Genomic DNA, 13,122 nt, shown 5'->3' on the forward strand with positions numbered 1-13,122 from the left:
TTGATGTTACTATTGTAACTATTTTGGGGCACTATAAACTGTGCCAACATAAGACGATGTACTTAATGGATAAAAAAAATAAAAAAACATTATGCATGTTCTACCTGCTCCACTGTTCTTCCATCCCTTTCCCTGTCTTCGGGCTTCCCTCTTCGCTGAGACACAATGATGTTGAAATTAGATCAATTAATAATCCTACAATGGCCTGTAAGCGTTCAAGTGAAGGAAAGAGTTGCATGTCTCTCAGTTTAAATCAAAAGCTGGAAGCGATTAAGCTTAGTGAAGAAGGCATATTGAAAGCTGAGATAGGCTGAAATATTTAGCCAAATACTGCACCAAATATTTAGTCAAATTATGAATCCAAAGGAAAAGTTCTTGAAGGAAATTAAACCTGCTACTCCAGTGAACACAGGAATGACAAGAAAGTGAAACAGCCTTATTGCTGATATGGAGAAAGTTTGAGTGGTCTGGATAGAAGATCAAGCCAATAACAACACTCCCTAAAGCCAAAGCCTAATCCAGAGCAAGGCCCTAACTCTCTTCAGTTCTATGAAGGCTGAGAGAGGTGAGGAAGCTGCAGAAAGGAAGTTGGAATCTATGCAAGGTTGGTTCATGAGGCTTAGAGAAAGAAGTCATATGTCTCCATAACATCAAAGTTCAAGGTGAAGCAGCAAGTGCTGATGTAGAATCTGCATCAGGTTACCAGAATATCTAGCTAAGATCATTGATGAAAGTGGCTACACTAAACAACACATTTTTGGTGTAGACTAAACAGCCTTCTATAGGAAGAAGATGCTATCTAGGACTTTCTTAGCTAGGGAGGTGAAGTCAATGCCTGTCATGAAAGCTTTAGAGTACAAGCCCACTCTTGTTGGGGGCTAATGTAGCTGCTGACTTTAAGTGGAAGACAATGTTCATTTACCATTCCAAAAATTCTCAGGCCTTAAGAATTATGCTACCTCTATCTACTGTGCTTGTACTCTAGAAATGGAAAAACAAAGACTGGATGACAGCACATCTGTTTACAGCGTGATTTACTGAATAGTTTAAGCCCATTGTTGAGACCTACTGCTCAGAAAAAAAGATTCCTTTCAAAGTATTACTGCTCTTTGACAATGCACCTGGTCACCCAAGAGCTTTGATGGAGATGTGCAAAGAGATTAATGTTGTTGTCATGGCTGCTAACATAGCATCCATACTGCAGACCATGGATCAAGGAGTAATTTTGACTTTCAAGTCTTAATCTTTAAGAAATACATTTGATAAAGCTATAGTTGCCAAAGATAGTGATTCCTCTGATGTATCTGGGCAAAGTAAGTTGAAAACCTAGACAGGATTCACCAATCTAGATGCCATTAAGAATATTTGTGATTGGCCAGGTGCAGTCTGTAATCCTAGCACTCTGGGAGGCCAAGATGGGAGGATTGTTTGAGCTCAGGAGTTCGAGACCACCCTGAGCAAGAGCGAGACTCCATCTCTACTAAAAATAGAAAAATTAGTTGGTGGGGTGGTGTGCACCTGTAGTGCCAGCTACTCAGGAAGCTGAAGCAAGAGGATCACTTGAGCTCGGGAGTTTGAGGTTGCTGTGAGCTACAATGACACCACTGCACTCTACCCAGGGTGACAGGGTGAGACTCTTAAAAAAAAAAAAGAATATTCGTGATTCATGGGAGGAGGTCAAAATACCAACGTTAATCGAAGTTTAGAGGAAGTTGATCCCAGCCCTCATGGATGACACTGAGGAGTGCAAGACTTCAGTGGAAGAATTAGCTGCAGGTGTAGTGGAAATAGCAACAGAAATAGAATTAGAAGTGGAGCCTGAAGATGGGACTGAATTGCTACAATTGCATGATCAAACTTAAATAGATGAGGAGTTGCTTCTTACAGATGGGTGAAGAAAGTGGTTTCTTTGCTGTACTCCTGTGAACATTGTTGAAATGACAAAAAAGGATTTGGAATATTACATAAACTTAGGTAATTAAACAGCAGCAGAGTTTGAGAACATTGATTCCAATTTTGAAAGAAGTTCTGTGTATAAAATGCTGTCAGACAGTATTACATGCTACAGAGAAATCTTTCATGAAAGGAGAGTCAATTGATGTGGCAAGCTTCCTTTTTGTTTAATTTTAAGAAACTGCCACAACCCCAACCTTCGGTAACTACCACCCTGATCAATCAGCTGCTATCAACATCAGGGCAAGACTTTCCACCAGCACAAAAAATTATAACTTGCTGAAGGCTCTATGATCAATAGCATTTTTTAGCAATAAAGTATTTTTAAATTAAGGAATATGGATTGTTTTCTTAGGCATAATGCTATTGCATACTTAAATAGACTATAGGGTCAACATTTTATATGCACTGGAAACCAAAAAATTTGTGACTTGCTTTATTGCAGTGATCTGGAATCAAGTCAGTGATATCTCTGATGTATGCCTATATTTTGAAACAAAATTATGACATTTAAGACTATAAAACTGTAAAATTTATAAAATGTTATTTTTTATAGATATTTAATTTTAATTATGGAGTTCTTACAATTTTTTGAGTTGGGATGAATTCATTTTTTGTGTTTTAATTTTAATGAATAGGACTGTAACTGTGAAGAAATACACACAGTGCAAGTTGGGGGAGATAGGAGCATGCATCATTAAGTTATAGAGGATAGAGGTCAGTCCATAGAGATGGACACTTTTTTCTTATCTAGTGGGTGTGAGGGCAAAGTAAGATAATTAAAAGAATTCTAAAATTTAAAATTATTAGGCAAATACAGTATATTTATGTAGGTTTTTAAAACTGGAAAAAGTGAATTGAGGATTTTATGAATTTCCTACTCTTGAGTTTGGAGCATATTTATGGAAATAAATATGAGCAATTATAAGTATAGATACAAAAAACTATTATGAACTATTTCTTTTGGCAAAATATATGTTATTTCCCTCTTGCTCAGCTCTCTGAAGTTGAATAGTGCAAAAGAAAAATTCGTTTCCTGTTATTTGTGTTTTGCAACAAAATATTTACATACTTTTTTTCTCTCATGTGATACCTGATGCACTACTCCCAAAAGAATTGTAATTTCTTTTTCTTTTTTTTCATGTAAAAGATATATTACACTGGCAAATACCAGAGTCTTGGAATCAAACAAGGTGGTCCTTCAGCAGGAAAATGGGTTGAGCTACCAATTACAAAATCTCCAAAGATAGTACACTTCTCAGTTGGACACGATGGCTCTCACGCCCTTTTAGTTGCGGAGGATGGAAGCATATTCTTTACAGGATCTGCTAGTAAAGGAGAAGATGGCGAGTCAAGTAAGTTGACTGATGAGCTGGACATTTAATAAAAATAATGTGAAATTTATTAACAAAGTTTATCATTTTTAGTAACACTAACCTCGTCAATTAATAGAGGTTTTTACATTGGGGCATATTCAGTTCATAGTGGTGCATTACTGTTTGTTCAAGAAATGTACCTGCTTATTTCCTAGAGTTCATCTTCATGAAATTTTCTGCTTTATGGATACATGACTATTCATTTGAGAATATATGCTTATTTTGTTAGCTAGAGTTATTTTAAAAACCTGTTTATTCCAGTAGATTATTTTAGGAACTCCAAGACATTGGAAGGAATATATATTCCAGAAAGAAGATAAACCTTATATAATCTTATGTAATAGTGTTATGGATTATTGTTCTTGATGTTATTTCTCTGTGACGAAATCATTGCTCAGCAATGAAAAATAAATAATTTTGTTTATCTTTTATATTTTCTATATTTCTGCTCAGAGTCTTACTCAAAAGTGTCATTTTTCTCTTTTTGTAACTTGTCACATACTTTGTACATTGTAGCACATCGGAGTAGCACCTTACAGAGATTAGGTTTTTAAGTCAACACATAATGTAAAAATCATGTGAAAATAAAAGTTATTCTGGAAAATCTCTTAAAATAGCCATAAAGCATATTACCATCTCTCAGAAACTTCAGCCTAGCCAGTTTTTCCTTGTAGCATTTGGAGAACATCGTTCTTTCTTTGCTTGAGCACCAGATAAAGTAGTTGCTGTATATATGGAAGTGGATCGTGTTATATGAAAAACATAATTGTATTTTAAACGCCAGCACAGCAATATGTTTTAATTCTGAAAGGCATGTAGAAACTGGGATTGGCTGAAGGAACAGCGGATTGATGGTTCCCATAGTTTGCGTATTTCAAGGATTTAGTTTTTGAGAGCAGAGGATTCTTGAATTACCGCATTTAGATTTATTCACTTTCCTTCCATTTGTATGTCTCCTTTCCTTAAAATCTCATTGACTTGGTTTGGCTGCCTAATATTTAATGACTGAGGAACTTATTTACTTTTCAAAATCTAATGTAAGAATACATGTGAGTTGCACTTTGAGAGAAAAGGAGATTATCTATATGCTAGTGTGATGGTGTTGATAATGTAACAGCTAATCCAGAGATTGGGATCCCCGGAATTTAGGTAGAAAACTAGTGTTTCCCATTGGAAATTTCAGTGCATTGCAAAGAAGGAGGATCTGGCAGTGATAGCCTAAATGTTAATGGGTCAGTTGAGGTTGACTCACTTTAATTTGCATGTGGGAAGCCCAGGCCTTTGTGAAAATAAATAAATAAAATGTATCGTAAATGCAAATAGTAAGCTTTTTCTTTGGGCTTTATGTATGAGTCATTATTATTATTGTTTGTACATAGATGTCTTAGATTATTCAATTTTATTTTAAGCTAAGAGCAGACGGCAATCAAAACCCTATAAACCTAAAAAGATAATTAAGATGGAAGGAAAGATTGTGGTGTATACAGCCTGTAATAATGGAAGTAGTTCTGTTATTTCTAAAGATGGAGAACTATACATGTTTGGAAAAGATGCCATTTACTCTGATAGTTCAAGTAAGTAAAAAACCTTAAACATCTTTTTACTTGTATGCAAAAAAGTTTCAATACTAGTTCATTATGTATTACAAAGATATATCTATAAAATTAGTATTTGTAGCATGCTTTCTCTACCTTTTTTTACATTTCCTTCCAAATTTTCTTTCATATCTTGTCACTAGGAGCACTGTTGCTAGTTTTATGTACACCTAGTCATAGAGCTTGGCAAGTGAAGCTTCACCTTAGCTATTATTTTCTCTGGAAGCTTTCTGTAAACTCAGTTAGTTGCTCATGCGACATATCCTGTGGGGTAATGCCAGTACCCTGGGGAAATGATTTTCATGACAAAGCTGATTTATAATTGTGGAAATATGTATCTCCTCTGTTAGGTTGTTAGAGTGAAATTCTCTCTGTCTCTATTGGCTCTTATATCCTCAGTGTCTCGCACAGTGTCTGGCACATGGTAGGGTCTCAGGAATTACTTGTTAAGTGACTAGGTGACTGATAAACCAAAGTTTCAGATATAGGTGTGAGGGATAGCACCAGCTAAATACTTTTATATTTATAAACTCTAATCTCAAGAACTTGTTTGCTGGATTTTCTTTGTAGCAGTTAGAAATGAGTATAATGAATGAGGCATCCCACTTGAAAGGATTTTATATGAGATAAATATATAAAGCCTTTGAATTTCTTTGTAAGAAGGAAACCAGAATTAATGAAGTTTATGATTATTCATTTAAGTGATTGTCTTATGCTAGGAAAATGACATATATAGAACATTTATAGCAATTAATTATAAAGTTGAGCTGTACCCAGATGATATGTGAACTGGCTTAAGGGGATAATGTTTAGAATCTAAGTTGGTTGCACCTGTCAGAGTGAATCAAAATTTTGCGGTGGGCTACTGTACAGTTTAAAAAGAATATTCGGTGTAACTGATGCTTACTAAAGTCCTCTTGGCTAGGGCTGGTGGAAATTTATATATTTGTTGAGCATTGATGGTATGTCAGGGATTGGTAGACCAGACAGACATGGGGTCCTGCCATTTTGAGGAGCTGAGAAACAAACTGGCACCAACACATTTTAATTGGGTAACAGTTTACTTAACCTTTCATAGCTTTCTTTTTATTCTTTCCACTGGCAAAAGGTAGTTAATAATAGTACCTGCTTCATATGGTTGTTATAAAGATTATAGGAGATAATGCTTAAGAAATACTTAGCATAGAGCCTGGCACATGTAAGGTCTCAAGGCATGTCAGCTAGTACTGTTAATAATAATAAATACTATTGTTGTACACACACACATCTTTTTCAAATGTGCTAAATACTAAAAGTGGGAGTTTTTGAGATGTGCTTAACAAAAGACCTAAACTAGTGTAAGGTGAAAGGGAAGGTCATCTTAAGGAAATGATATCTGAGCTAACGATATAAGACAGCTTTCCCAAAGTGTGGTGTGAGATCGATATTATTTATAATTTAAATAAAACAAATACTTTAATTTGTTAAAAATGTTTTCATTTTAATGTATATTAGAAAAATATTCAGCAGTCTTTGATTATTACTACTTAATAAGGTTAAAAATGCTTCAGTCAATTTAAAGTTGTTGCAAAAAATATTAAGTAGATAATATGGGTGGCACTGGGATATGACAAGTATAATGAAAGTAATATGTGAATAAGTGAAGTTTAGGAAATAGCTGTGTATTGGATTGTGGAAGAAAGCATTGTAGGTTGAGAAGAATTGGAAAGTACTGCTTCGGAAAATCTGACAAGTTTCTACAAAAACAATGTCCTTTCAATATACTATCGCGAGTGTTTTACTTTGTTTTGCTGTGGCAGGTCAAAGCAGGTAAAGTAAATGGTTTATGGCCTCCTTTGTACTTAAATCAGAAAAGTTTGAGAACTATTGGCCCTTCTGAGTACTGTCAAAAGGTGTCGGTTTGGGGGAAGCATTTGGAAAAAGTGAGCTGAGATAATGCTACAGTAAAGATTTGTCCCAAGTCTGGACAATAACATTTTAAGATTCATTGAAGCTACATCATAAAATTAAAAAATTAACTTGGTGATATTCTGTCAATCTTTTGGCCACTTATTTCCCATTTTAGTGAATTATTTTGCCCCAGAAATAAAAAGTTCTGCATTGAAGGTAGTTCTTTTACTAGGCTCACAAGGGCTTTTTTGTTGTTTTTACCAAATTTGTATCTTTCCTACAGATTTGGTAACTGATTTGAAGGGCCATTTTGTAACTCAGGTGGCTATGGGCAAAGCTCACACTTGTGTTTTAATGAAGAATGGAGAAGTTTGGACGTTTGGTGTAAATAATAAAGGACAATGTGGACGAGACACTGGTGCTATGAACCAAGGAGGGAAAGGTAGGTATTTAATTTTTGGATTTTAAAATTTGTGTTGTCTTTTTATTAGTTTTTTAGAACAACATAGTGAAGAATCTTAATCTTTTCAAAATTAGTGGCTCTCTGATTTCATACTTATTAGTTAGAAAACCACTAAATTTCTTACTTATTGGATAATTGCTGATAAAAGCATATCACTGGAAAAATTGAATATACTTTAAATTTTAAATTTCTGAGCACATGAGCTGGCTTACTTATATGTTTTTCTAAATTCTATGTAATATAATAGTGCCTCTTCGACTTAGCATTTTTGGTGACTAAATTATTCCAGAAAAGTGAATTTTCCAAACTTTTTATTATTAGTTCCTTTTATACCACATGTTTTCAGTTTTAACAATTTTTGGCAGTGGTCTATCTGGCAAATGTTATCTTCCTATTTAATGGCATATGCCACCTGTAAGTTTAATCTGTTCTTAACAACCCAGAGTGATCCTTGTGAATATCTCACTCTTTGACATGAAAAGACTAAATTATAGATGCACCTTCTTCATAGTATCCTTTGCCCCAACCCTCAGGCTGTTTAAAGGAAGAGGTGTTTATTCTTTGATTGCCCTACTTGTTGTGGTCTTGGGGTTTTTTTTGTTTGTTTGTTTGTTTGTTTGTTTTAAGCAGGGTGTCTACTTTCTTCTTGCTCTCAATTTTTGCTTCTAGCTACTATTAGTATGTCTATACCCTTCACTCCAATTTCTGTTTTTAATTATGTATGGGCTGGAGAGTAAGACAATATATACATATTATTAGAACTAAGCATGAACTGTGCTTAAAGTGTCAATGATTTTGAGGATTAAGCTCTGTATAAATTAACAAAAACAAGTTTATCTCTTTTTGGCCTTCTTGATGGCAGACTCATCTAGATCTCAGGAATCAACCTTACCTTTGAGGATCTAAATGTAGTAGGAAAGTCAAACACAAAAAATAGTTGCTAAATTCCCTCAGATTTGACCTCCCATATATGCTCTTGTAGTACTGTATGTTCCTTCAAAATCTTATCACAATTGTTATTTTTAAAATTTTTATATGGTTTCTTGATTAATGTCTGTCTTTCTTACTAGATTATAAGCTTTGTAATAGCTCATTATCATAATCCTTAGTACCTAGAGCAGAAGTCTGCAAATTATTACCCGATACCATTTTTTGTATTAGCCCTCCAAGCTGAAAATGGATTTTACATTTATAAGGGTTATAAAAAATGTGACAAAGACTTATGGCCCGCAGAGCCATTATTTTACAGTTTGGCCCTTTACAAAAAGTTTGTTGATTCTTTGCCATAAAGGAATCCCTGGAATATAGTAGGTGTTCAATTAAAAAAAAAATTGAATGAATTATAACATGATTTAAAAAGTTGTAATTGAAATATAAACAGGCTTTGAGGAGATAGTGACTGACTTTCTGGAAAAGGTAGTAAATGCTCTCATAGGAAATGACTTCTGAGCTGAATTTTTGAAGGCTGAAAGGAGTTTGTCTGGTAGATGAGATAGGGAGAGGCATCTTGTATATGAGGAAGGGAGAGGCAGAGGGAGCAGGGATGAGCAAAGGCCCTGAGCATGTGAAAAGACACAGGATGTTTGGAAAGCAGAGGGAAAAGATATGAGATTGGAGAAAATTAGGAGCCATATTGTGGTGAATGTCTCTTGCTGAGGAGTTTTGTTCTTCTAAAGACCTTGGAAATGTGTTAGAGATTTGTAACTTGTAAAGTCACAGGATCAAATATGTGTTTTAGGAAACTGATTGCTGGCTGTGGGAAGGTGTTCTGGAATGGAGGGGATTCTTGGATTCTCGACTTAGAGCATAGTTAGGAGACTTTCCTGGGTCTATTGAATAATACTGTTGGTAGTGAGGATGGAAAAGAGGGACTAAAATTGGAAAATGTTTGAAAGTATTATTGACAGAAAGTAGCAGCTAAGAGATTGTGTTTGACAATAACCTTCCCTACTGCCTTTTGCAGAAATAAAATGGGGAGAGCATTTGTTAGTGGTCCCTAAATTAAAATTTATTTTTGTTAATCTTATATTTAAGCATTTCTTTGTATAATCACTTGGCTTAGCATGGTATCTTGTATTTTTTAATTTAAAAATATTAAGGGGATACAAATATATTTGGTTACATGGATCGCTTTTGCTTCAGTTGTGGCTGTAGGTGTGTCCATCACTCAAATAGTGTTCAGTGTACCCATTAGGTAGGTTTTTGCACCTTCCCTCTTCCCCCTCCCCACTGCTTGATTTCCACTGAGTTTTGCTTCCCCAAGTGCTTATCAGTTAGTTCCAGGTTAGTCATGAATACATGTGATGTTTGTTTTTCCAATCTTAAGAGATACTTCACTTAGGAGAATGGTCTCCAGTTCCATCCAAATTGTTGCAAAAGGCACTAATTCATCCTTTTTATGTCTGAGTAGTACTCCATGGTATACATATACCACATTTTATTAATCCGCTCATGAATTGATGGGCACTTGGGTTGATTCCACATCTTTGCAGTTGTGAATTGTACTGCCATAGTGTCTTATATTTTTTTAATTGGGAAAAATTATCATTCATTTTTTAAACACGGGAATAATCTACATAAAAATTATAAATTGATCTGTCAAATAGGGTTTGGAGTTGAAAATATGGCAACAGCAATGGATGAAGACCTGGAAGAAGAGTTAGATGAAAAAGATGAGAAGTCCATGATGTGCCCTCCAGGCATGCATAAGTGGAAGCTGGAGCAGTGCATGGTTTGCACTGTGTGTGGAGACTGTACAGGTTATGGAGCCAGCTGTGTCAGTAGTGGGCGTCCAGACCGAGTCCCTGGAGGGTAAGAAAATTATTTCTACTGAAGAAAATGTGAAGAACACTTCTTTTTCCAAAAATTTTCTAGAGTATATTCTATTATTTTTTTATTTTTTTTTTTTTTAGGGACAGAGTCTTGCTCTGTCGCCTGGGCTAGAGTGCTGTGGCATCAGCCTAGCTCATAGCAACCTCAGACTCCTGGGCTCAAGCAATCCTTTTGACTCAGCCTCCTGAGTAGCTGGGACTACAGGCATGCACCACCATGCTCGGCTAATTTTTTCTATATATTTTTAGTTGTCTGGCTAATTTCTTTCTATTTTTGGTAGAGACAGGGTCTCACTCTTGCTCAGGCTGGTCTCAAACTCCTGACCTTGAGCAATCTTCCTGCCTCGGCCTCCCAGAGTGGTAGGATTACAGGTGTGAGCCACCACATCCGGCCTATTACATTGTTTCTTAAAGGCATTATTGGTATATACTTATAATTCCTCACTTAATCTTAGCCAAAAGGCTAAGAAACCATTATAATTCTTATCATTGTTTTCCATTATAACAATTTCTAATTTAGTGTCATCTTTAAGGTTACCTTTCTTTAATTTGATTCATATAAACCATTTTTTAAAACAAGTCATAAATTGTTTAAGGCTTGGGTTCTGCCTTTACTCTGTTTCTAAGCCTATTTAATACCAAATTTTTGTTGAACATGAATCTTTTCTAAGTGGAATTATCAAATATCATATAGAGTGCTCGATTAGGGATATATAATTTTCTTTTAAATTAAATTTATTGTTTGCAATTTTAGGGATTTTTGGTACTCTCGCTTCTAAAGTTGCTCCATACATGTTATACTTATCTTTGTTATGTGTGTCCTCTTAATGGACTACATTATTTCCCCAAGTTTCTATATTATTGTCAATTTAAAGTTAATATGTGAGTTCAGCAGAATAAGAATGTAGTTTTCCCTTAGAGTGTTAGGGAGACTTTTTAATTCCATTTTTTATATTGCCAATTATGGCCAATATAACATAATGGGATGTCATTTTTAAGATCAGATTTCTGCCAATTGGCTGATTTGGGGGAGTAGAGGAAATTTTGTGAATAAAAGCCCAGAGTGAGGATAGCCACTCCCCGTTTTTTCCTCTCCCCTGCTTTTGGCAACCACCGTTCTACTTTCTACTTTCTTTCTCTCTGTGATTCTGATTACTCTAAGTACTTCGTATAAATGGAATCATACAATATTTGTCTGTTTGTGGCTGGATTATTTCACTTAGCATAATGTCTTCAGGGTTTATCCACATTGTAGCATATGTCAGAATTTCCTTCCTTTTTAAGACTGACTAATATTCCACTGCATGTATATACCATGTTGTGCTTATCTGTTCATCTGTTGATATACACTTGGGTTGCTTCCACGTTTTAGCTATTGCGAATAATGCTCCTGTGAACATGGGTGTACAAATAGCTCTTTGAGACCCTGCTTGCAGTTCTTTGGGGTATGTATCCAAAAGTGGAATTGTTGGATCGTATGGTAATTCTGTTTTTCATCTTTTGTGTTACTGCCATACTATTTTCCACAGTGGCTGTACCATTTTACATTCCCACCAAGAATGCACAAGTGCTCCAATTTCTCTACATCCTCACTAACACTTGTTATTTTCTGTTATTTTGATCGTGGCCATTCTAATTGTTGTGAGGTAGTATCTCATTATGATTTTGATTTGAGTTTCACTAGTGATTAGTGATGATGAACATGTTTACATGTGCTGCTAGGCTATTTGTAGATCTTTGGAGAAACATCTATTCTAGTCCTTTGCTCATTTTTCAATTTGGTTGGTTGTTTTTTTGTTGTTGAGTTTTAGGAGTTCTTTATATAATCTGGTTATTAACTCCTTATCAGATATACAATTTGCAAATAAAAAATCATATCTATGGGTTGCCTTTTTACTCTGTTAGCATTGCCTTTTGATGCATAAATTTTTAAAATTTTCATGAAGTCCAATTTGTCTGTTTTTTCTTTTGTTGCCTGTGCCTTTGGTGTTATATCCATGACATCAATGCCCAATCTAATGTTATGAAGTGTTTGCTGTATGTTTTCTAAGAGTTTTTTTTTTTTTTTTAAATAGTTTTAGATCTTACATTTAGGTCTTTGGTCCATTTTCAGTTAATTTTTGTGTATGGTGTTAGGTAAGGGTCCAACTTCATTCTTCTACGTGTGGATATCCAGTTTTTTCAGCACCATTTGTTGAAAAGACTGTTTTTCCCCATTGAATCATCTTGGTTCCTTTGTCAAAAATCATTTGACCACATATGTGAAGTTTTATTTCTGGCTGTCTATTCTATTCCACTGGTCTATATGACTGTCTTTGTGCCAGTACCACACTCTTTTGATTACTGTGGTTTGTAGTAAGTTTTGAAGTCAGGAAGTATGAGTACTTTGTCATTCTTTTTTTAAGATTGTTTGGCTACTCAGGATCCCTAGAGATTCCATATGAATTTTAGGATAGGTTTTTTTTCTATTTCTGCAAAAAACATCATTGGAATTTTTAATAGGGATTGTATTAAGTCTGTAGATTGCTTTTGGGTGGTATTGACATCTTAGCAATATTGTCTTCCAATCAATCCATGAACATGGAATGTGTTTTTGTTTACATCATCTTTAATTTCTTTCAGCATTGTTTTGTAGTTTTCGTTGTGTAAATCTTTAACCTCCTTGGTTAAGTTAATTACTAAGTATTTTATTCTTTTTGATGCTATGGAATTATTTTTTTTTTTATGATTTTCTCATCTATAAATGTATTTTTTTTCCTTTTTCTTTTATTTCAGCATATTATGGGGGTACGGATGTTTAGGTTATGTATGTTGCCCTTGGTCCCCCCCGCCAAGTCCGTGTTTCAAATATGTCCATCCTTCTGGTGGTGCGCATTGCACTCCTTGTGTATACAAATACCCGTCCCCTCCTCCCTCCTTCCCCCTCCCCCCTGCCCAACATCCAGTAGATGTTATTCTTATATGTGCGTTTATGTGTTGATTAGTTAATACCAATTTGATGGTGAGTACATGTG

At 35.0% G+C, this 13,122-nt stretch overlaps 1 protein-coding gene across 1 annotated transcript in view; it reads left to right on the plus strand.

The window, feature by feature from the left end:
- The window catches only part of MYCBP2 (MYC binding protein 2, E3 ubiquitin protein ligase), a 279,976-nt gene that overhangs the window by 74,363 nt on the left and 192,491 nt on the right, over positions 1-13,122 (plus strand). The window contains exons 12-15 of the mRNA XM_012637759.1: positions 3,104-3,308; positions 4,739-4,903; positions 7,098-7,256; positions 9,884-10,088. Of these exons, the coding sequence (XP_012493213.1) occupies positions 3,104-3,308; positions 4,739-4,903; positions 7,098-7,256; positions 9,884-10,088 (734 nt within the window). The remainder of the gene's footprint in view (positions 1-3,103; positions 3,309-4,738; positions 4,904-7,097; positions 7,257-9,883; positions 10,089-13,122) is intronic.

This window comes from Propithecus coquereli, unplaced genomic scaffold (genome assembly GCF_000956105.1).
Source record: "Propithecus coquereli isolate 6110/MARCELLA unplaced genomic scaffold, Pcoq_1.0 Scaffold123, whole genome shotgun sequence".
Classification (NCBI taxonomy): Eukaryota; Metazoa; Chordata; class Mammalia; order Primates; family Indriidae; genus Propithecus; species Propithecus coquereli.